The 26,634-nt window shown below is 29.7% G+C and overlaps 2 protein-coding genes across 9 annotated transcripts in view; both read right to left on the bottom strand.

Moving 5' to 3' along the window:
* Nucleotides 1–2,431: 2,431 nt before the first annotated feature.
* The window catches only part of LOC110608075 (ubiquitin-like domain-containing protein CIP73), a 99,863-nt gene continuing 75,660 nt past the window's right edge, over nt 2,432–26,634 (bottom strand). The window contains exons 1-5 of one of the 8 annotated variants that reach the window (XM_043950522.1): nt 16,337–16,587; nt 9,444–9,580; nt 9,121–9,255; nt 8,536–8,653; nt 2,432–3,896 (exon numbers count right to left, since the gene is read on the bottom strand). In XM_043950522.1, coding sequence (XP_043806457.1) covers nt 3,742–3,896; nt 8,536–8,653; nt 9,121–9,234 — 387 coding nt within the window. In that variant the 5' untranslated portion in view covers nt 9,235–9,255; nt 9,444–9,580; nt 16,337–16,587 and the 3' untranslated portion in view covers nt 2,432–3,741. Of the gene's footprint in view, nt 3,897–8,535; nt 8,654–9,120; nt 9,256–9,443; nt 9,581–15,856; nt 16,010–16,336; nt 16,588–26,634 lie in introns of those variants that run through there. The other 7 variants (XM_043950525.1, XM_043950527.1, XM_043950528.1 and 4 more) reach the window with 7 other exon arrangements.
* LOC110608076 (receptor-like protein 13) lies at nt 23,634–25,246 on the bottom strand. The gene has a single exon (XM_021747285.2). It carries the CDS (start codon nt 25,206–25,208, stop codon nt 23,634–23,636), a length of 1,575 nt encoding a protein of 524 aa, XP_021602977.1. The 5' UTR covers nt 25,209–25,246.

Genomic DNA, 26,634 nt, shown 5'->3' with positions numbered 1-26,634 from the left:
AAGGGTTATACAAGTGAGGGGAGGTAAACTTCTATTAATAAATAACTACAAATATGTTTAGTTACATAAAATAAATCTATTTTCTTAAAAATATTTTTAATTTTTAAAAAATTAAAATGTGTTATTTTATTTTTTATTTTAACTAAAAAATAGAAAATAAATATTTTATTTTCTAAATGTTATAAAAAGAAATGAATAAATATTAAAATAAAATTTTGTTATATTAAAAAATTGAAAAATCTAATTTTTTAAAGTGAAAAACACATAAATCCACATACGAATAAATTTTACATAGTTAAAACATTATTTTTAATAATTATATTTATATATTTAAGTATGTATGAAGTTTCTCTTTATTTTAAATTAGTATAAAAATTAAAGTGAAAATTACTGTAAAAAATAAACATATTTCTAAAAAAAATGTTGATTCAAACATATTTTCTAACATTTCAAATTTGAAAATAATTTTTAATATCATATGAAATGATAAGTTTTTTCAATTTTTTTATAAAAAATAAAATAAAAATAAAATAAAAAATTAATTATTTTCTACAGCTAAAACCACCCTAAATATCTTAATCAAAATCTTTAATTTGTAGTAATTATTTTCCACAAATTGCAAGACTTTTAAACCGAATTAAATAAATGCATACACATTATAGTTGACAAGCTGCGAGACATTGGCTATGTAGTGTTAATGCTGACAACAATGGTTAGGTTAAAATTATATATTTGGTTTTTAATATCAAAAATATTAATAATATAAAAAGCAACTTTTTTCTTTTATTTTTTTTCCTTTTCCATTGTCACATTTAAAATGTAAAGACTTTAACAGAATACAGTAACATGAAATTAATTACGTGACGTGATAATGACATAATATAATATTATATGATATTGTAATTACAAAATAAAATATATAATATTATATGATATTGTAATTACAAAATCAAATATATAATATTTATTTATGTTGATAATAGTTGCAATAATTAATAGCTAAGTAGTGATATTAATGACTTAAAAAGAATAATAATAATAACCGAGTAGTATTAACGGTAAAAACGATAGTCAGATAGTGGTAATAGAAGTAACAGCCAAGTGATAGCAACTGTAATTATAGCTAAGAAAAATTATTATTTAGTTTTTATAGTGAGAAAAAATTTATTTATTAATTTTTTAATTTTAAAAATATATTAAAATATTTTTAAATATTTTAAAAAATTTATTAATTAATCGCTACAATAATTTTATAGTTAAATATTTTATTATTTAATTTTTATAATTTTTAAAAAATTATTAATTAATTCCACGGATTTTTTTTAAAAAATACTAATTAGTTTTTTAAAATATTTTAAATTTTTTATAATAATTAATGATTAAATTTAATAGTTACTAATTAATAAATTTTTTAAAATATTAAAAATATTTTAATATATTTTTTAAAATTGATGGATTAATTAATAATTTTTTTTATATTATATAAATTAAATAATAATTTTCTCTTATGGCAATGTAACGGTAGGGCAATGGTAAGAGGCTAGGTGATAATGTTATAAAAGGTGATTGTTAATAACACTGGCAGCTGAGTAAGTGGTTAGATATAATAGTAACAGTGGTGGTAACAATAATGGTAGTAATCAACGTTGAATATTGTGGACTGTGATGCTAAGAGCGATGGCCAAGTATTATGGTGGTGGCCAATGATTGTGGCTAAAAGTAACAGTGGCACTGGTAGAAGAGTGACAAGTAAATTTCATTAATGAATAAAAAAAAAATAAAAATATTTTAATAAATTTTTTAAAATATAAAAATTAATTTATTAATAATAATAATATTTAAAAATTAAATAATAAATTTCTCTAAATTTAATAATAAAAATAAAATAAAATAAACCGTGTTAACTATAAAAAATATTTTAATATTTTTTAAAAATTAATGGTAGTTTTTAACAATAATTTAACAGTAGCAACTAATTTATAAGTTTATTTACATGCTTAGAGTTTAATAGGTAGATTTAAAAAATAGAGATACTAAAATGAAAATTTCACTAATTATAAGGATTAAATTGTAATTATTCAAAATATGTGGACATGAAAGGCCTACATTTTTATCAGCTTTGGCGAACTTCATTCAAATTTTTAATTTTTGGTTATTATTCTTTTACCCATGCATATATTATTGCATTTATCAAGATTGATAGGGTAACTATAAAGGATTTACAAAGAATTAAAACCACACAACAAATAATAAAATAAGATAAACAAATAAATTATACAAAACATCAAATAACAAATCAAGTTATAAACACAACCATTAAAATGAGATATTGAAAGCTTCATTCTACTGTACTGTCTAAAAAGCAACATCCACAACGGCAACAACACAATATCATTGACTATCAACGACATGCTAGAAAACAGAGGCAATAAAAACAAAATACTAAACCACTATAAATTCAACAAGAGAACGAGGACAGAATTTATCAGGATAACACACACTGACTTACCTCGGTGTTTCTAAAATCAAGAAAGTATAGCACTGTCGTCACAGTCAATCATTACAAAATGAGTTTAGGGCAAAACTAATATGAAAACAACCTTATAAGCGACATGCAAGTGAAATAAGGCTCGTAACATATCGATAGTAGAACAACACCGATCACAATGAAGAGGAGACGCCCAGAGCCCAACCAATCATCAGCCAACAAGAGCGGAAGCTACTGGACATAGTGGTTCTTGACATGCAACGTCATTGATCGATAATCCTTTTCAGAAGCTAATCGGAGCACCCTCCAAAATGCAAGTTCACTTCAATACCGGCTAAGCACTGAAACTTGAAAGAAAAAAAAGTAAAACAAAACAACACAAGCACAACCACCCCAATGCCCATCTCAGCAAAGGGAATGCTGAGAGAGAAGAGGGACAAAATACTATTTATAACATTTCCCCCTCCCTAAAGGACCAAACGCCAACAAAAAAAAAAAATCCATCAGGATCCTTAACAATTTCCCTCCAACAAAACTCTCTGCATTTTTTTGTTCTTCTCTTTCTTCTATCTTCTTCTCTTTTTTTCTTTTTTTTTTTTCAATCTCTATTTTATTTTCAAATCTAATATCAAAAATTAAGAAAAATGTGTTATAGGATGTGTGTTATTTTTTCACTCAATATGCCACATAATATTTTTTAAAAATAGGCCTGACACAAAAAAGCCAAAAGTTTGCACTGTTTTATAATTTAATTGAAAATTTTAATAATTGACGTGTAGAAATGTGGATCTTATGAAAAAAATCAAAAAATAACAAGTATAAGACACTTTTTCTATTTTTTTTTTTTAAATTTAGATAAAATCCTAAAACTTTTGAGAATTTGATTTGTGATATTAAAAATTAAAAATTTTAAATTAAATCACCATAATATAAAAAAGGTTTAATTTTTTTATGACTTCTGTTTCTATTTAAAAAAACGTTAACTTTATGAAAGAAAAAATATTTCATCCATAAAAATAAAGAGGGATGAACTCCTCAGGACATCAGATGTTTGTTGCTTCCAAATATGATGGTAAAGGTGGTTGATACAGTTGTACAAGTACATATACCAATACTTTTTATGGGGACACCTTAGGTCAGTAAAGGGGGGTGGGGATGGGAGGATTTGGTTTCATTTGTCATTATCAACCACCATGTGGAGGTCAGTCAGAAACTATGGCCCTTGATCACATTATACGCCAAACTGAAATACATTAAACCTGAACAAGCAACCATTTGAATATAAAGACAATGAAGCAGATGTTACCAGATAAATGATGAATCAAACCTGAATGACCGAGCAAGCCATCAGATGATGGCAGAACAGGTTGCCTGACTACCAGATGCAAGGTATGCCCATCTTCAACATCTAAACCATGTTAAGTAAACATATCAAATCAATTGCTGAATAACATAAAACAATGAGTCTAATGACAGCAGAACAGCATATGTGTTCAGCTTGAGAAAGCAAAATAGAATTCTGCTGCAGGATAGCGTATGCATCACAAATTAAACCCTAATTTGCAAACATCTAAGCAGAAACTAAAAGATTTTCAGAACAATTTTATTCATGTTATGGAAAGTTATTCCTATTTAATATAAAAGTTGTATTTCTAAATAGATAGAACATATATATATATATATAAATTCCTTAAATAGTGGGATTTTTTTTTTTCAGTCGAAAGATAAAACTCACCACACATAGACCACAACCATCAGATCCATGTTAAAATCATAACAATTTTGACAAGGCTCCATGGTGGAGGATTTGGTATATTACTATTGATGACCGCCGGGTTTCTTACCCCTGGGGCTAGGTCAGGTCTTAAGGGAAGGTTTGAGCCCAAGACCCACCAGGCTTTTCTTATAAACAAAAAAGCCTCACTTGAAGCGCCCCAACCCGGTAACATGAAACAGGTCAGACTAGGCACGCGCGCAGACCCATCCTCTGGAAGCCTAGCCCGGTGACGTGAAAAGAGATAGGGAGGGCAGGTCCAGTCACTTCGCAGCCCTGCTCGCATGCGCGCCGGGAGGAATTAAATGGCCGTCTGGCCTGTAAAGGGGCTCTAACACATCCGTACGTACGGATCTGAGTAGCAGAGGCAGGTAGCGTCATTATAGAGAGGCAGTTAGACGTCATTAGAGGACAAAAGGGAAAGGGATAAAAGGGGAGGAACGTCTTCCTCTCCAGCTAAGCTTACACAACCACTGTAAACCCTATTTTCTAGATCTCAGAATATCAACTATTGTAGTTGGAGAATCCCTTAGTTTATAGTATCATACCATATATATATTTTGGACCCATTATAAATAGAAAAGCCTTTATATTATGAGAAAATAATCCAATTCAATAAAGATGTAGCCTCTTTAAGGTTTTGCATATGTGGATGTAGGCTCTCGTAGTCGAACCATGTAAAACTTCTTGTGTTCTTTTCTTCTCTTTTCTATTATTCTAACTTCAACAATTCAAATCCTTCACTAATAATTAAAAGTGCACATTAGCACACATGAATCATTTTAACAAACAAGGATGCACATCACTATGCAGTGATGGACTTATGTAGTCAATATTGATTTCTCAATGAGACTTTTTTTAGGCCAAAAATGAGAAGTTAAAAGCAATTCAACAATCAAAACAAACATTTAAATGATATTCACTCCCACAAGCACGTTAAAAGAACTAGCAGAAAACTGCAACTTAAAATTATGACTTTTGACCTCCCAATTGTTAAGTTTCTTTATCTCCGTTTTGCATTGAAGGAAAATACAATAATCAAAAAGTTATTGGCCAGTAAACCTGTTTTTAGTTGTAGAAAATAATTCATGTATGGAGAAAATACATCAGAACCTTTTTTGGGAGGAGGAGGGTGGGTGGATAAATAAATAAGAGAAAAGAAATAACAGAATTATGAATAGAAAAGCAAGGTGTATCCCAAAGGACAGTAAAAGAAAAGGAGAGGGGGAGAGAGAGCAGGAGAGAGAGAAGGAGAAATCAACAAAAAAAAAAAAAAGCCCTCCAATCCCTGGATTTCTACAGGAGATGCTTTGATAAGAATAGATGTCCTAGGGGCACAAGTTCACAATGAAGCAGGGATAACTTTTCTTCTCTCCTCATAGAAGCCATACTCAGAAAATTTGTTCCCAAAACTCCTTTATTTTTTTTTAATTTTTAATTTTTTACAACACAACAGCACCAAATCACTTCCAATGAGACAAAATCTTGCCTTCTCCATAGTCCATACCTAAAAGCGAAATTCCATGAACATCTTTTTAGACTTTTTGGAGAAACCTCTCACAAATCACCACATAGCCACTAGATTTAATACAAAGAACAATGTAAACGTAGATGGGAGTAAAACATTTAACTCGCTTCTAAAAACAACTTAAATAGAAGATAGTAATTTACCAGGCTCCCCTACCAAAACAAGTAATTGACCTTCATGAGCATTAGTGACTACACAAAAACCCCAACTTCCAAAAGGTCTAAACTTCTAAATGGGTACCGGAAAAGGAGCTAGGTTGGAAAATTGAGTAACATTCATATAGAAGAACTTGCAGGAAAATTTTCTGGAATTGTCTCAAGTCAAATCTATTTTCAGTGGGAAGAGATTTGAGAACATTTCACTCTACAGCAAGATAATTTTTAAAATGACAATTTTAGATCTCCATTGGGAAATTGAAATGAGTCGATCATGAAAAGCAGATACATGATCCATAATATGCCCTCTCAAAAGCATAAAAGGAACTATCTCCAATGTTATGGTAGACTGACACAAAAAAATTAATAGCTGAACTTCAGAACATGCATAAGTATCCTTAACTTTTGAAATTGTATCCAACTTGTTATACTAAGTCTAAACTCACTCAATTATTCTATCCAAAGGGTTTCGGACTATACAATGGACAAGTAAAGCCAAGACAACAAAAAGCAAAAGACAAACATTGTCGAACTAGAACTAAACAAGAATGGTCCATCCACAAGGACTTTTGGTAGCACTACTTCCCAAAAAAATAATTTTTTTAAAAAAAAAAGTTGAATTGCCTCCCAAGTCCCAATTGAACATCTAAATAAACAAGCAATTTGTTGGAATGTGGCTTGTCCCTCATTGGCAAGATTCAAAAAAAAAAAAAGAGAGAAGAAGAAGAAGAAATTAAGAATAAAAAAAAAATTAAGGGTCATATAGAGTTCAAGGCAACCAAACTAAAATAGCATAGGCAATTTTGGTAGAAGTTTGACAAGTCCACACCTAATTGCAACTGTTCGCCTATTTGTGCTATGTTATGGTCCCAGGTCATGGATTGTGTCATAGGACGATAGATAGGAAAGCAGCTCATTGGAGGGAGCTCTTAATACCTCGTACTCATTAATGAAAGTCTTAAATCAAATGTGTTCGTAATTAATTAGCTTGCCTTATTGAATAAAGAGAAACCCCTTATATAGGGAACGTTCATACAATCATAGTACTTCTAATTAAAGTAGAAGTTTAATACAAGAAATTATTATATAAGAAACTACTAAGATAGGATAACAGAAATCTGATAAGAAACTACTAGATAAATGCAATATCTTTGTTACTAATAAAATACAGTATGCTAAGATGAACTTCTTCAATATTAGGACTCTGTTGAATAACGGATTTGATCTATTTGATATTAGATCTTTGGGATGATCATAACAAGTTTGGTGGAAGGTGGAATTGTTGTGACATGAAGAAAGTAGCACATGCAATAGTGATTATGCAAGCTTAAGATTTTGTGGAGAACTGAAATAGCCTAGCATTAAAGTTTCCAACTCAATGGTGAAACTTTTCTTCAAACCAATGTCTAGCTTCTAAATGCATCAGATGCCAAGATATCAAGAAAAATGACATTTTCCCGATAAGTATTCTCTCAAAAGTTGAACTTCAAGAATTCATATGGTTAAAAATAATCAAGACAGGATAAGATGAAATGTTTGTCCAATTGACGGTCTCTCTAGATACTTGAAGGTCCAACGTGAGAGAAAGAAGTATATGTCAAATAACCTACTGAAAGCAGGATCATAAATATTTGGCATGATTTCTTGAAATACGTACCAGCAACCAATCTCACGTTGGGGGTATTTCAGTCTATCCTAAGAAAAGCGTGTACTAGCTATCTCACATTTGGATCATTGGAGCATTAGTTATTGTTGTTAGAATCATACAATTCGCAATTTGAATATCAACATGGAAATATGGGAGGAAAGACGTCATTACCACAAGGTCTAACATGAACCAAGTGATTGTAGATACAATAATGACAAAAGGATTAAATGACTCTTATCATACCTCTCCTAGAGGCTAGTCCCAAATGACCAACTCCAGCTTTCAAAGAAACAAAGGCATCCACCAACCACTGAACCACCAACAGGTAGAAATACATGATAGGAGCACCTAAGAGGGATCTCCTTCCTCTATTTTTAGACCCTCTCTCTAACTTCTAGAGACCTTTTTACATAGTGATATAAAGCAAAACCTTTTTTACTAGCAATCCCTAATCCTGCAAAAGGGTTTGAGGTGATTGACTTGCTAATCTTACATTTTCTACTAAATCATTGACTTAATCTTAAAGGTCCTACAATGCAGTCACTCCACCCACCATAACCTCCTTTCTATTCGTAGATTCCACATGGCAAGATCTTGTGGCTAGCATATTTTTTACCTACACCAAATAACACCATGCCTATGTGTGCACATGTGTGACATAACAATAGATCTAGTTAGAGTTGATTTTTCAAATTACATGCACAAGCACACATAAAGAGAGCGTAATATTGCTATTGTCTATTTTATGGCTTGAGTCCAACAACTCTTCTTTCTTAGGTAAAAGAACCATATCTAGCTTGACAAACTTGGATATCTTTGCTCAAGACCACAAAGAGACATTAAAAAATAATAATAAAGTGAAATAATAAGCGAAGATACATACTATATGCAGAACCATTATTTAGAAATAAATTTTAAGCCTTATAAAAGGATAAAGGATCCGATATGCAGATAGTAGTTGATCATCCTTTAAAACTTTTCCACGACATATTAAACGTTGTTGTTCTGATAACACGCCTGTGACAGAAGCAATCTGTTCTTTCAGAGCAGGAACTGGCATCTGCAGGATATTCAGAACAACAGAAATAATGTGATGAAAAACTCGCAATATAGGTATTTACGCGCTTACATTTATTAAAAGGGGGAAATACCATAAGATGTCTCACGTTTAAAACAAAGAAATAGATCAGTATCTAATTATTCCTTTTATCTGAGTCACCTATAAGATATGTTCTTCTATATTTTCAGTCATGATATTCGGAAAGGTATTAGTTAATTAGGTTAATCATTGCTCTGTTTTAACTTTTAAACTAAAAGCTTGAAGAAAACCACCCTCAAAAAAGTAGCTGCAGAGGCCATACATTTATTATCAGACTTCTCCATGCCTTCTCTAGTTTACTTTCTTTGTGATATTCAAATTATAATTATCCACATCTTCAATAGCTAGGTATGAGAAGTAGCTTCAGTTCATGAACTAGAACAAAGAATTGGCAAAAGCCAAAATATAGTGGAAGCAAAAGCAATCACCTGTTTGTCCACTCTTAAAGTATACGTTTGAGAGTCCAAAGTTTTTATTTTTATTTCAATCATTGTTTCTGAACCTTCGGCCTCACATGCCCGAGGAATTTCATCATCTCCCATTATCTTTAAAACAACAAATACCTGCACAGAAAAAATATAGAACAGGAAATTATTATTATTATTATCATTATTATTATTATTATTACCACTTATTTAAGAAGTTCAATAATGTTTCACTTTCAGGAAGACTACAGAAACTTACAGCTCAACAAAAATGCAGCCATAAATGTTTTCCATTAGAAAAAAAAAAAGAAAAAAAGAAAACTCACATGAAATAACAGCCCTCAGAACACATGGCAGACAAACAAGAAACTGATTGAAACTTAAGGAAACTACAAAGTAAGGCCTCATCTTGATTTGACAATTTGTTTGACTACCCCCTGTATACAGATAACTAGTGTGCAAACTGTCAAAAAATGTCCATTAGTGGTGTATACAAACTGTTAAAAACAAAAGACAACATATTAAAATTTGCACTTTTTTATAACATAATAAATGCATCAAGACCAACTAAGGAGGTTGACACAATTTTCTTTATTGCAATCATTATGTATTGCTTAAAAACATAGTACGGAGAAAATTTGTCACAGAATGGAAAGTTTTGGCCACGATCAAGGATTTTTTTTTTTTAAAAAAAGCTATTAAAACTGCACCAGATTTTGTACGGTGATGTCCAGCCTGTTTTCAAACATGCACAATTATCCTTAAAAAGCCAAACGTTTGCGCTTTTTAACAATTTTATCCAAATGTTTCAATTTTGACAATTCAGTCCAAAATTGAAAGGTTAGCACAAATATTATCTTAATTTCAAATTACAATTGGGGGAGAATGTATTGCCTTTCTTTTTCTTTTTGTTTAAAGACCAAACCCTAATACATATTTCCTTTTAAATTTGCTAATTCAAGAACTAAATTTTAGATACTAATTAAACGATAGATTCCCATAATAATATGGCTTTAAATAACAGCCGCTTAACGTAATGGCCGTTATGTAAAGAGAAATGGGAGGGTTGTCACCCGTTACCCCGTTATTTAAAGGTCTCCCTAATTTGCATGCGTAATGACCGCTACAAAACGGCAACGACCGATTATCGAACGTTATGTAACGGTAATGGCCATTACCAATAACTCAATTCTTTTATTTACATGCAGGTTCCAATAAGTTCAACAGTTCCAAAGCTCTTTTCTTTAAAATTTCTTCTTCTTTTCTCTCAAACAACTCAATTTTCCTACATTTTTCTCTTGTAAGGTTAGATCCATCTATCCATCGTACACTACTCCATTTTCTTAGTGTCTTTCTTTTAAAAGAAGAGTTTATTTTTCTTTTTATTTTTATAATTTGCTTTTGCATTTCTTTTTTTTTTTAATATCTATGTTAGTTATTTATAATTGTAGTTTAATATTTGGGACATGTTATAAATTTAATATCTATATTAATACAAATTATGTTTTTGTAATTGATTTGCAATGTATTACTTAATTTCATTTCATTAGTTTGTTATAATGATATTTAATTTAAGTTATAAAATCTATAGTTGATGCATTTATGTCTATTATATAGTTGTGTACATTATTTTGACTTATATCTATCAATATTAATTCATTTTATGAATTTTGCAAATTGTTTTGAAAAATTTGCATAGTGTCAAGCCATTATCATTATGTTATGGCCGTTATAGGTCTGTTTCTATTATCTGCGACTGCAATTTAAAACTATGCATAGTAATGATAATTAATTAGGGATTTATGTCTTATAATTAGACTAATTAATTAGAGATGTATATCCCTTTAATTATGCTAACTAATTAGACATATATTCCTATATTGGTTAGCATAATTATAGAGATAATATATATCCTAATTAAGGAAATAAATAATATAATATCCACATAGTTGACTTCCATTATTCAAGTATATTCCAATACTACAAAAGATTACATATTTATATATAAATATGCCTATAGTTCATCTAACTAATTAGGAATATACATCTTTATAATTATGTTAACTAATAAGAAGGATTAATATAATATCTATACATATGTAGCATAAACACACACACACATATGTATATATGTATACGTATGTTGCCTCACTTTAAAAAGGTGTCCCTTCACCTCTCGCCTAAGACGATAAGAGACCTTGTCGCTTCACCTCTCGCCTAAGACAATAAGAGACCTTGTCGCCTTAGTGTCACCTCTCGCCTTGACAACATTGCTTGATTGTGAGATTCCCCTGCCTGCTTGGGAAAGAATCCTACATCAACGGAATACGGAAAATCGAAATTGTATATAGTAGCTAGTACGAAACCATTAAATAATTTGAGTTAACCATTTTGGGCTAAATGAAAAATGGGTCCAAAAGTTATTTGAGTCAGTTTGGGCCGAACTGTTTCAATTGGTATCAGAGCCACCCTAGGTCAGAAAATTGTGCAGAGCTAGTGAACCTACAAGGAAAAGAGGGTTCGGTCCTGATTTAACAATTGTATTCGATTCAGTTGCGACGATGACGTCGCAAATTTCATCGTCGCAAATTTAGCAGGGGAGAATGTGAGATTCACCTGCTTGCTTGGGAAAAAATCCCACATCGACGGAATATGGAAAATCGGAATTGTATATAGTAGCTAGTACGAAACTACTAAATAATTTGGATTATCCATTTTGGGCCAAGTGAAAAGTGGGTCCAAAAGTTATTTGGGTCAGTTTGGGCCGGACTGTTTCATTGATGATGTGGCACTATAAGTGGCCTTTTTATTATTAAATATTGGTCCATTTGACACCTATGTAAAGGTTCATTGACTTTAAAAAGCCAAACGTTTACTTTTTTGGTGATTTTATACAAACCTTTTAATTTTTGATAATATAATCCAAAATTGAAATGTTTGCCAAAATTTTATCCAAATTTAAAATCACATTAAGGAAGAGTATAATTTTGCTTGTATAGCATGACATGTGGATTTTTATTTTTAAATGTTGGATCCATTTAATACCTAAGCAAACCTTGCCAACCCATAAACATTAACTAAAGTTATTTTAATCAATAAAAAAAAAAATTCAATCTCTCTCATTGCTCACTCTATCTCCATATGGATTTCCTTCCATTTTCACATATTGCAAATTCTCAAAACTTTGCTCAATCAATAAAAATCAATGCAAAGGAAAAATTCCATCCACAAAGAAGCCAACAATTTTGCTCAACAATAAATATCCAACAAATTCCATGATGCATAGATCAAACAGAACCCAATAAGTTGAGAAATCATCTTCATCGTGTAAATTGCTGGGAATGAGTAAATCAATCATTTGTCCTCGTGGATCTGATATTAAGCCTCTCATACCTACTAATTGGTGTACTTGAGATGTATTTTCCCTACCTTCTAAAAAAAAAGACATTATATGGACCGGATTAAAGGGTTCTGTCATCCTAAAATTCAGGTTCGTTTCTTGTAACAAATATTCACTTGTAGCATACCATGTCTCAATAGATTGGCATAATTTTTCTATTGCGTGTACATTTCCATAATGATAGTGTTTTTTCAAAATCAAACTTTATTGTTCAGCATCTTGGACTAGCCATCCCTTAGAAGGTATTGTTAAAGATTATCAATTCCTAATGAAATGGATGTAGCAGTGGCTTGCTGGAAACCTAGAGTCTTTACTTGATCCAGGATGTGTGATGTATATTGAGAAGTAGAACAGAAAAAACTTATAGTCTTGAGGATGTGGGTGAGTGAGATGGCAACAAGTTACTGAAACAACGACGAGTAACTAAGATAGCGATGGTGAAGAGAATAGTTTAATTCATTAAAATAATTTTTTAAAAATTTTTAATTGATTAAAATAACTTTAATTTTCTATGTTGCAAAGTTTGCATAGGTGTCAAATGAGTCTCATGTTTAATAATAAAAAAAGCCACATGTCATGCAACATAAGCAAAACCACACTCTCCCCAAATTTGATTTCAAATTTGGATAAAATTTCTACAAACCTTTCAAATTTGTATTAAAGTGCCAAAATTAAAAGGTTGGGACAAAATCGTTAAAATGTGTAAACGTTTAGCATTTTAAGGTCAATTGCACATGCAAACCACAAATATATCCAGAACCATTCTCTAGATCTCACAACCCAAATTCATTCCCAAAGTTTAATTTTAACAAGATTCTCACTAATCTTCAAGTTGGTAGAAGTGCCACTACGAGAACTTTGCAGAAAGTTAGGCCTGGCCCAAATTTAACATGGTATCAGAGCCAAGAAATTTGGTTCACTTTTGAGTGTGACTTTCTGGAAATCAGTTAGTCTCACCACCCAATCCATTCTCCACGCCGGCCTCCGATCTACTTTCCGGCGAAGCGCCGCCTCCAAACGCGCCGCCACGCGCCACCCTGCACAGACTTGTTTCCGGCCACGCGCCGGCGCGTGAACCACTTTCCGGCAACTGTTTCATGCCGGCGATTCTTCTCCCAGCTTCACCCGGCTCCGGCGACCAAAGCCCAGTAGGTGCGGTAGTCAGATCAGCTCGCCTTCACACGTCCTCCATCCACGCGCGGACGCGTGCACCACTTTCCGGCGACCGTTTCACACCGGCGATTCCTCTCCCAGCTTCGCCCGGCGCCGGCGACCAAAGCCCAATAGGTGCGGTCGTTAGATTTACTGTTCACAGGCGTTCTTTTGGCAAATTCGGCTCCTTCTTGCAGATTCGGGTCCTTACCCGGTCCTTTGTTTTAGATCTCTGGACATGTCTGAGAATCCAAACACCCTCAATTCAGATTCAGATTCAGTCTTCATGGCCCAATCAAATATTGCCCATTCCGGTAATTCTTTTACTTATCTAACCAAGTCTTTACCCATTGGTTCATGGATCCTCGACTCCGGTGCTTCTGATCATATCTCTGGTAATCCCTCTCTTTTCTCTACTCTTGTTTCACCTTCCACACCATCTAAAGTCACATTAGCTAATGGTTCACAAACTCAAGTTAAAGGGATCGGTAACGTATATCTCCTTCCTTTTATCCCCTTAACTAATGTTTTATTTACTCCAGACTGCCCATACAACCTAATCTCTGTTAGCAAATTGACTAAAGATCTTCATTGTTCAGTCATCTTTACTACTGAATCTGTGGTTGTGCAGGACCGAAGTACTGGAAAGATGATTAGAGCAGGATATGAGTCACAAGGATTGCACTATTTTTCCACTTCTAACTCTCCAATTGCTTTTGTGTCTTCCACCTCCGCTGAACTCAGTCATAGTCGTTGGGGACATCCAAGTCTGAACAAGTTACAAAAACTTATTCCTAGCCTATCTTCCTTGCCTTCTTTAGAATGTGAGTCTTGTCAACTCGGGAAGCAAACTCGAGCTTCTTTTCCCAAGCGAATCAATAATAGGGCTAAGTCTATGTTTGACATTGTGCATTCAGATATTTGGGGTCAAAGTCGGGTTAGTATAACTCTGGGATTCAATATTTTGTTACCTTTATTAATGACTATTCTCGTTGCACTTGGCTTTTTCTGATGAAGAATCGTTCTGATTTGTTCCCTATTTTTCAAAAGTTTTATACTGAAATCCATAATCAATTTGGTACTCGCATTAAGATACTGCGAAGTGATAATGCAAGAGAATATTTGTCTTCATCATTCACTCATTTTTTGTCTACTCAAAGTATTTTCTCTCAAACCTATGCTCTCCTTTTTGTCTTTTCATCAAAGTTTCATGATACCAGTCCAAATTTAACATGGTATCATAGCCACCCCATCCGATGTTGGGTCTCCCATGAATGTCACGCACCAGTAAAATTCTAGGCGTGAGGGGTGTGTTGAATCCCACATCGGTTGTGGAAAGGGGTAATGTGCCCCTTATATGGGTCATAGATAATCCTCCATCTCGAGCTAGCTTTTGGGGTGAGTTAGGCCTGGCCCAAATTTAACACAGAACAAGGTAAAATGTAAATTTTTTTTTGTGGTGAACACCAAATATCTTATGTAACTCATGTATTTCTTCTCTAGAGCTAGTTATTTCAGGTGTTGGAACTTGGAAGGGTAAATATGTAGCATATATTGACTAAATTCATATAAAATTTATAAAATTATGAAATTGAGTAAACCTACTTCCTTTTTTTCCATTACAACAGCAATGGCTTAGACAATTGATGTTGTGACCTTGTTCAAAATTTAGTTAATAAAATTCTAATGCACCCAATAGAAGGAAGAACGGAATAGAAATCCCAGGCTACCGACACCTGCTGCATCTAGAAAGGCCACATGAATACATGAACCCTGAATTCACATCATATGCACAGCATTGAAATTTATTAAATGGTCTTCCATTCTTTACTGACCCAGAAGAATCACTGGATAAACAATTCAAAATCCCTATAACTTTTTAATAGTTTTTTGTTGGCAGAAAATTTCCTATCGCTGCCATTGAATTGAGTAGAAATCCAAATTGTAGAATATTCAGTTCTTCCAATTATGAGTTGGAGAATTTACAATGGAAAAAATTAACGTGAAATAACTGTATGTCTTGTCTCTTTAACTACTTTTCTCACATTATATTGTTTAAAGATATTAAAGATAAAATTAAATGTATATGATTTGTGGTAAAATTCTATCAGGTAGCAAACTATAACCTTGAAGCAGATAAATTTAAATAATTATCTTATGTTATTTGAATTTTGATAAATTATTTACATTTATTTGATTTTGATGAATTTTTCTTCTTTTTGCATCTCCACCTAGGCTCAAGACTCTTGGCACTTCGGTGCACCTTAACGGCTATTTATCACCATCAACCATGCAAAAGCAATAATTTAGCCCAAGTTAACTTCGTATGAGCATAATTCACTGCCAAAACAAAATAAGCAGAAGTCCATAAAATTATTGAACCTTAATCATGCTGCGAAAATACAATTCTCAACCTCACCCTTTACAGAAATCAAAGGATTCAAATATCCCCTACATACAAATGCGTAAATAACCTAGGGCTTGCAAAATCACAATGAAAGCAGAAAAGCGCGAGAATTTCAGCTACGAAGCTACCCATTCATCAGAAACACAGAAAACCCATATCAAGAAGTTTCAAAATTCGCAGCTAGAAAACCTAATAGACAAAATCATAAAAAAAGATAATAAAAAGAGCACGAAAAAGAAAAAACATATGGCGCAAAATACCTGAGATTAAGAAAGAAAACTGCTTGATGAGGAGATGAAGAAGATGGAGAGAGACGTATGGATGAGTGAAGTAGATGTGAGAGGAGAGAAATACAAATTACTGCGCTCTCTCTCTCTCTGTATTTTTCGCAGCTATGGCCTAAAGAGCTGACACCTGAGGACCCGATTATCGGACGAGGGTGGAAATATCGATATGCTTCTTCTTTAGAGCATGATTTTTTTTTCCCCTCCTTTTTCATGTTCTATGTATTATTTTGGGGATTTTTTTTGAATATTTAAAAGGATGACTAAATTATAGTTTATTCTCCATAATTTAATAAAATTTTCATTTTAATCCTTATATTTTTAAAACCACCTACTTACCTCATAACATTTGAAGAATAAACCTATAATTTAATCATATCATTAAATTTATTGTTAAAATATTTTTAATTTTAAAAAATAACTAAAATACTATTTAATATATTTTTAATATGAAAAAAATTAAATCCTTAAAATTTAATAAAATTTATAATTTAGTCTAATTTAAAATATTTTTTTCATAATGTACTTTAATATTTTTATAAATTGATATTTACCTATTATAATATTTATAACTAAGTCTTTATAATTTTCTAATTTGATCCCTTAATATTATATTTATTTATAAATAAGAGTATATTTTTATAAATTAATTTTAAAATATTTCAATTATTTCTAAAAACCCCGTTAAAATTTAAAATTAATTTCTAATTTTATTATTTACAAATAAGACATATATTTTTATAAATTGATCTCTATTTTTTTTTTAATAAACCCAAATAATTTACAAAAATAATTCCTAAATATAATTCATTACAAATAAATATATTTTTGACAAATTGATATTTAAATGCAATAATTATTTAATACATAAGTCTTATATTTTTAAAATTGATTGCTAATATTATAATGAAAATTTTACTATTTAGTTTCTATATTATAAAAAAATTCATTAGTTCGTATTATATTTTAAAATACATAATAAAATATTTTTAAAATTTTAAAAAATTTGCTATTTAATCCTTTCATTAGTTATATTTGTTAAGTGTTTTATTATTTAGTCTATGTAGTTTAGAAAAACTTATTAGTTGACTGTTTAATTTTGTAAAAAGTATACTAATTAATTCTTATATATCGATAGTATTTTAGACTTTTTTGTAATAATTATGAGCTAAAATTAATAGAAAAACTCGTTATTAAATGTTTTAAAACGTTATATTTAGGATAATTATATCCCTCCTCAGTTTTGTAAAAGAAAAAAAATTAGTCGTAAATACTTATATTTAGGAATTATTTTGTAAAATATTTGGATTATTTACAAATAATTGTAATATTTAAAAATTAATTTGTAAGAGCATGAGCTTATTCATAAATAATTATAATATGAGGGATTGATTTGAAAATTTTTGTTCATTTATAAATAATTATATATTTGGGGATAAATTAAAAAAAAAGGTTCATTTATGAATAATTATGTTTTAGGAATTGTTTTATGAAATGTATGGGCTTATTCATAAATAATTATAATATATAGTTATTAATTGATAAAAATATAAAGACTTATTTATAAATAAGCATAACAATTAGGGATCAATTTGTAAATTTATGTATTTTCTCACGAATAATTGTTATATTAGAGATTAATATATAAAAATATTAAAGTGAATTGTAAAAAAATATATAAATATTTAAAGTATGGGATTAAAACTTTACTAAAGTTTAAGGAGTTAATTATTTTATATTAAAAATATAACAAAGGGTATTTTAATATTTTTTAAAAAATTAACGGTAGTTTTTAATAATAATTTAACCGTAAAAACTAATTTATAAGTTTATTTAAATATTTAAAGTTTAATAGATAGATTTAAAAAATAGAGATATTAAAATAGAGATTTTACTAATTATAAGGATTCAATTGTAATTATCCAAAATATGTGGACATGAAAGGCCTACACTTATATCAGCTTTGGCGACTTCACTCAAATTTTTAAATTTTTTGGTTATTATTTTTTGTTACCAATGCATATATTGGGTTTACAAAGAATTAAAACCACATACCAAAATAAGATAATAAGATAAACAAATCAAATTATGTAAAACATTAAATAATAAATCAAGTCACACATAATCACTAAGATGAGATGATCGAGAGTTTCGTTCCACTGTACTGTCTAAAAAACAACATCAATAATGGCAACAACATAACACTATCAACTATTCATGACACACTAAAAAAATAGAGACAACAAAACAAAATACTGAATCACTATGAGTCCAATCAAGGAACAAGAACAGAATGGATCAAGAGAACACACTTATTTACCTCACTATTTATAGTCAATAAACGCAGAGAGTCATTTTTCTAACTAAAAAAGTGTAGAGAGTCACCTTCCTAACTAAGAAAGCAGAGCACTACAGTCACATAAATGAGTTTGGAGCGAAACCAACAAAAACAACCGGACAAACGACATGCAAGCGAAAAAAGACTTGCCGCATATGGATAGTAGAACAGCATCGATCACAATAAAGAGGAGACACATAGAATCCAACCAATTATCGGCCAACAAGAGTGGGAGCGACCGGATATAATAGTTCCCGAAATGTAATGTTACTGATTGATAATACTCTTTAGAAGTCAATCAGAATACCCTTTAAGATGTTTGTTGACCTCAAAACGTCTCTAACTATGAAAGCAGTGAAACTTGAAAGAGAAAAAGTAAAAGAAAACAACAACCACCCCAAGGCCCATCTGAGCGAGGAGAACACCGAAAGAGAAAAGGAATAAAATACTGTTTGTAACATCTCTCCCCCTCTCAAAAGGACCAAATGCCAACTAAAAGAAAAGACCCATAAGGATCCTTAACAATTTTCCTCTGACAAAACTTTGTTTCTGCTCTTCTCTTTCTTCTATCTTCTTTTTTTTTTTGTTCAATCTGTATTTTATCTAAAATAACTTTTAGTTATTTATTTCACATTTAAGATCAAAAATTAAGAAAAATGTATTATAGAATGGGTGTTATTTTTTTACTCAAAACATGCCACATAATATTTTTTAAAAATAGGCCTGACACAGAAAAACTCAAAGTTTACACTGTTTTATAATTTAATTAAAAATTTTAATAATTGACGTATAGACATGTGGATCTTATAAAAAAAATATCAAAAAATGACAAGGATTAGACACTTTTTCTAATTTTTTTTAAATTTAGATAAAATCCTAAAATTTTTGAGAATTTGATTTGTGATATTAAAAATTAAAACTTTTGAATTAAATCACCATAATTTAAAAAAGATTTAATTTTTTTTTATGACCACTGTTTCTATTAAAAAAAACGTTAACTTTATGAAAGAAAAAAATATTGTTCATCCATAAAAATAAATTCACTTAATAATACAAAATTTTTATAAAATTAACAATTGAAAAATCCATTCAACATCATGCAAATTGTATCACTTTTCAAAAGTTGTAAAAGTCTATCTTTAAGTGTAAACCATTATTAAACTAAAAAAAAATAAAAATTCAAGAATCCAAGTTAAGAATTTAAACATTAATTATCTATTTTTTAAAAAAGTAAACCATTATTTGTAAAATTGTTTAAACTTTATTTTACAAAAAATATTATTTTTCATATTTTTTGTGTTTGAAACGTTTAAAAAATTTAGTTAAAAGAATATATTTTTTATCAAGAAAATAAAAAAATTAATCAATAAAAAATATTTTTTTAAAAAAATCATTTAAAAAAAATAATTTTCTCTTTTAAAAAAATTAAATCATTTTTATACAGTGACATTTTTATTAAAATCTCTATATAAATTTTTTAATAAATTTTATTTTTTAAATTAAAATTAAGCTATAAAAAATAAATTATTTCATTGAAAATATTTTTCAAATATAAATTATTTTTTACGGAAACTTAATTGCAATTAATTTTTTATTAACAATATTATTTAATAATATTCTCTCAATTTTATAATTTTTATTATTTTTTAAAATTATTTTAAAATTAATATCCACTTTCATTTTTTATATTATAATAATTTTTTTAATTTTATTTTATTTTTAAAACAAAATTATTTTTTTTAAATAAATATTTAGAATATATCTTAATATTTAATAAATTTAATATTTTAAAGATGAATATAATTAAAAATTAATAAAAAAATTATATTTTTAAAAAAAATAAAATAGATAAAAATTATAAAACGGAATGTATATAATATTCTTTATATTTTAAATATTTTTATATATAATATATTAAAGGGGTAATGGTTATGAAATACAATCTTTCCTAGCTTTAACAATTTTAAGATGTGTTTGTTTTAAATTATAAATTGCTCAAATTAATTTATAAGTTTTAAAAATATGTTCTCATATTTGTTTATAATATTTTGTGTGCTTATAAATTTAATTTATATTTTTTTAAAGAAAAGTTAGGGTGATTTCTTTTCATAATTATAGGTAGTAATTTTATATCTTATTTTAATTAATACTCCGTTTATTTTATAAAAAATATTTTTTAAGAAAATATTTTCTGTTTTTTTAAGTATTTCACTCAGAAAATTTAGAATACAGAAAATATTTTTTTAATAAAAAAAATAATAATTCATTTTAAGAAAGATAACTTTCTCTTTTAAAAAAAAGAATAATTTTCTATACCTTAAAATTTATATATATAAATTTATTAATAAATTTTATTTTTTAAATTAAAATTAAATAAAATAAAAGTTATTTCATTGAAAAATAAATAATAAGTCATTTTAAAAAAGGTAATTTTCTCGAAAATAATTTTTTATATCTTAAAATTTTTATATATAAATTTATCAATAAATTTCATTTTTTAAATTAAAATTAAATAAAAAATAAATTATTTCATTGAAAAATAAATTTTTACGGAAAATATTTTCTATAAAAACTATTTTTTTATAAAAAATATTTTTTAAATATAATTTATTTTCTGTTTTTTTAGTTAAAAGTCAAATACTCTCTAACTTCAATTAATGGTTTTAATGAATATATCTTAAATAATGTAATAGAAGTTAGTTTTACTTTCTCGTTAAATTAATATGTTGAGTTAATACTCTTGCCACGTAAGAGTTCAAATCATCATCCATCTCAAATTTTAACACCTGCTTGGTAGAGGCAATGTAGCACACATGTGAGGAGCCACACAAGTACTCCACATGTCTTTCTTTATTTAGTGTTTAGGTATAAATGCAATTCTAAAGGATCAAACCTAAATAAATATTACACGGCACAAATGCCTTAAGAATATAATGGCTAACCTAAATAATTTTTAAATATATTTTATACTTAATAAAAAATTATTAATTCAATTTATATAGTAGTTCCAACCAGCAATTTATATAAAACACCTCTAGTTTATATATACGTAGACGTGTTCCTAACTCAATTTTACAATGTTCATATTGTAACTTTGCTTTATTGTGCTCAATTGGGTACAATTATTAAATTAGGATCAGATTCTCGAATATTGTATATTATTAGTGCCTCAATTGACTCTACTTTTCTTTTAGATAGTCCTTTCTACTCTATTTTTCTCTTGAATAGTCCTTTTTTTACAGACACACTATTTTTACACAATTTTTCTGATCTATAGTAATATTGATATCAATTATAATAATGAATTAAAAATTGACTTAAATAACTTCTTGATCAGCCCGTTAAGATTAACCGCCATTATCATATTATTAATTACCATAACATGAGGCTGTCGGATTCTTTTAACACTTAAATGATGGCACTTTTAGTGTTCTAACTTTTTATTTTTTAAATTAAGATATTTTATTAAAAAGGCCCATAATCTAAGTGCAAATATATAGAAGTCTTTAGGGCTAAGATTGAAAATAACCAAACATATCGTCCAAATAGTCCAAACTCTAGAGAATCTAAAAACTTATGAATTTCAATAAGGTGGAAGATCAAATAGAGGTGAAACGGAATGCATTTTTTAGAGTTGTCGTCTCTAGCCAAAAGGAACACTAGAAACTCCATCAACAACAAGCTAAAGAGATCTAAAACACATGCTGAAGCACAAGGAGCAGGAAGGCAAAGTATCGAGTTAAGGGCCATCCACAGATCAAAGAAAACACTGATGAAGGCGAATGAGATGTGCTCTTCGACAATTCGATTGGGCCTTTTGAGATTTTACTCAAAGAGCCACCATTATTTTACGGTGATAGGCTTGAGATAGAAGGAAGAATGGTCTTTTTGGGACTCCAACCACTTGCATGCATAGAAAAAAATAATTTAGCAACTCAGCATTTAAGAACAATGGCAAACATTAAAAAAACTCTCTCTTATAATTACAAATCTGCTGGAGAAAATCAAATAAAAAAAATAAAAAGAAGGAAGAAACAAACAACCAAAAAACCACTATTCGGAGGTGGGAAGGGAACCCACACTTCGGACACTGAAAAAGGAAATGGAAAAAGGAAACCGATGGACGACAAAAAATAAGAGATTGAACTCTCAAGCAACCACGAAAGAGAAAAAAAGAGTTTCACTCTCTGAAAAAAACCTAAAAAGAGATAAAAATTGGAATTGCACTATCTATGGAAAATAAAAATTCACGATTCTCTATACTTTCAATAATAATCTATACTTGGAATAATAATCATATTTGTTATTAGGATGAGCATTTGAATAAACTAACCAAACTATAGTAAAAATTTTTCGGCTTTTAAAAGGAAATTAAATCTAACTAAAATTGAATTGTTTGATTTGTTATAGATTATAAACAAAACAAAATAAAAAATTTTCATATTGTTGATTCATTAAATATGTACTAAAAATATACAATTATGATTTTTATTTTCAAAAATAATAAAAAATACAACTTATTTTAATAAAATAATTATTATAAAATTAATAATAGTAATAAAATTATAAAAATAATTATTATAAATAATATTTTATTAATAAAATTATAATTAAATATATTATTTAATAAAAATTCAGTTATTTCGGTTAATTTTAAAATAATCAAATAAATAACTAAAAATTATTAAATGAATAATAAAAAATCATTAATTGATGATAAACGCTAAATATATATTTATTAAAATAATTAAAGTATATCTATTAAAATAATCAAAATATATCGATTTGATTTAATTATTTAATTATAATCAAATAATACACGCCTCAATTTATTATATTCACTTTGATAAAATTGAAAAATCGATCCTTAATAGAATAATCTAATGATTAAGTTGAAAAGTCGATTGATACACGCCTCAACTTGTTATATTCACTTTAATTATTCGGCAGTGGCAGTCCACACAAGAAAGGATTTCCCTCGTAGCTACTCTGGTCAAATGTTGCAAATTGTGCAACCCTCTCAGGTGTTTTGCCAGATAGATTGTTGTGTGCTACATTGAATACAGCTAGAGAATATAGCTGAGTAAGTTGAGGAGGAATTTTCCCTTCCAAATTGTTATAAGAAAGATCCAAGCTCTCAATTTGCCTTAGGTTTGAAAATGTGGGTGGGATTGCTCCAATCAACTTGTTGTGGGAAAGATTTAATACCTTGATCATGTCGAGCTTTCCTAATTCAGGAGGAATCTCACCAGTCAAATTGTTACAAGAGAGATCAATTCCAGAGAAATAGTGAAGGATGCTTGGTTGGTAAAAATAAGAAGAGTTCTTGGTTGTAAACTCTACTGGCTGTTCGGGTTGTACGTCAGGAGAATAAGCAACACTTGGAGCTAAAGCAGTGGTAGGAGGATCGAGTAAAGCTTCTTGTTGCCTATACCAATAATTACTGCTGCATCTTAGGCAATGAGGAATATGACCAGAAAGATTGTTATAAGAAAGATCAATCAAGCTTAACTTATCCAACTTGCATAGCTGAATTGGGATTTCACCTTCAAAATGATTATGACTCAAGAGAATATAGCCCAATGGAATCTCTCCAATCCATTTTGGAGTTCTTCCAATCAAATTATTATGGCTAAGATCTAAAACCACCAATAAAGGGCAATTATAGAATGAATCCTTTAACAATCCTTGCAGCATATTTTTAGACAAATGGACTTCTGTTAAATCTCTTGGACAGAAATTGGATGGTAAACTTCCAGAAATGTTGTTCTGTGAAAGATCCAAAATTTGAAGAGAAGACATATTCCTGATCCAATTCGGAATCTTACCAAAGAGGTGATTGTAACTGATGTCCATTACTCTCAAATTGTGGCATGATGGAATGCTTCCAGTCATATGATTATGGTCCGAATCTAACACATTTAGCTCATAGCAACCATAAAATGCATCCTCCAAAGATCCTTGTAGCTCATTTCTAGACAAATAAATTTCTCGTATATTTGAAGAGAACAAGTTAGATGGTAGACTTCCAGAGATATTATTCATTGAAAGATCCAAAACGCGAAGAAAGTACATGTTCCCCAGCCACCTTGGGATTGTACCATATAAGTTGTTATGACTAAGATCCAACACTCGTAAAAAGGAGCTGTCAGACAAGCTATGTGGAATGCTGCCAGTGAATTGATTGCCATCCAATTGTAACTCATACAGAAACCTTAAGTTAGAGGTTTCAGAAAATATTTGGCCTTGCAAACTGTTGTTTGAAAGTATGAGTTCTATCAATGAGACACAACCAATGGTTAAGTCCTCTGTTATATTACCTGACAATCTATTGTTGGATAAATCTAAATATTCCAACAAGCTCATATTTCCAAGTGAAGAAGGAATGCTACCACTGAAACCATTTCCCGACATGTTTACATATATCAATCTTGCCATATATGTTCCTATCTCTGGTGTGATGTAGCCTTGGAAGAAATTGTCTGAGATATCCAACACTGACAAATTCATATGGGAATGAATTGGTAATTTCAGAGGCCCTGAGAAAGAATTATTGATTAAGTTACTCCAATTTTGTGTTATTCTGCAACAACCAAGATGGAAACCCTTCTCTCATTTGATTGTGTGATAGATCAACAATTTGTAGGTTATGCTGGAAATAAAGGAATTTGGGGAAGGCTCCACAATATCCACCACTAGATAATACAAGCCTCTCCAATTGAAATCTTGAGTTCAAGTACCGACTATCTGTTTCTGCAAATATTTTGTTACCCCTACTTTTCATGTACTTGAGTTTTGAATGGTATTGGAATTTGAAAAAGATTGTCTGAATTGATAGATATTCGAGGTTTATTAAACCCTCAAGTGGAGATGAAGAGATGTTTTCAATGAAGTGATTGAAAGAGAGGTCTAATTGTCGAAGAGAAGTCAAATTTGCTAGACACAAAGGTAAGTTACCACTGAGATCATTGTAGCTAATATCTAGCCTTTGGAGATACTTCAATTTGCAAATACCTGAAAATTATTGATTTTACAAATTATTTTAGATAAAGTTTGTGATTAAAATAAAAGAGATCTCAAATAGAAAGAAACTACATTTGTTTTACCTAGGTTCACAGGTAAGATGCCACTGAGTCCACAGTATTGCATTGATAATATTTCAAGTGAAAGAAGTGTTTCAAGACTTTGGTGGAAATTTCCATCCACGGAAGAGTTATCTAGATATAACTCTTTTATATTGGTGAAATTAGAGTCTATTTAAGAAGGATGAATAAATATTAATTAATTTTTAATGAAAGAAGAGTAGTAAGTATAAGCATAACTATAAAAAATACCAACCTTGAGCAAATCTCGTCCCTTTTAAATCACTCCCTCTCATACGTAGGATCTTGATATTGGTGGATGCTCCCAATGATAATGTTGCCCCTTTAAAGTTACTCCCACTTAGATCCAAGATCTCTAGGTGGGCCAATGCTCCCAATGACTCTAATAGAGTGCTGCTTCCTTTTATTGTGATTATACGATCTAGATAAAGCGTTCTTAAATTTCTCAAGCTTCTCGTTCCTACAAATAACAAAACAGTGAAAAATAATATAAATGTTACTAAATATATTCAATATTTATTTATGATTTTTTTTAAAAAAATTCAATATTCTAGTGGTTCAATTTAATAGCTTAAGGAGTTATAAGGATGTGTTCATCCCTCTGGAGTAATAAGGTGATTGCCGTGTGCTAGAGCATTGGAGTGATAAGGTGGATTTTTGTAAATATATTTTACTTTGAATGTGTCTAAGTGGTTATGATTCTGCGAGTGATGAGTTTGATTGCCTAAGTTAGTTCAGTTATTTTCTCCTGTTTATTTGCTACTATGGTTGTTTTTCTACTTATTTAAAGCTGTGTAATTTAGCTCATTTATATAGACTGAGCTACATTCAAT

Source organism: Manihot esculenta, chromosome 14 (genome assembly GCF_001659605.2).
Source record: "Manihot esculenta cultivar AM560-2 chromosome 14, M.esculenta_v8, whole genome shotgun sequence".
NCBI lineage: Eukaryota > Viridiplantae > Streptophyta > Magnoliopsida > Malpighiales > Euphorbiaceae > Manihot > Manihot esculenta.
Note: the sequence above shows the minus strand (reverse complement) of the source record. Positions and strands in the feature narration are given on the sequence as shown.

Bases quoted from the DNA above. Each gene is read 5' to 3' on its own strand.
- LOC110608076 (XM_021747285.2), bottom strand. From the start codon at position 25,208: ATGAATTTGTCAGTGTTGGATATCTCAGACAATTTCTTCCAAGGCTAC.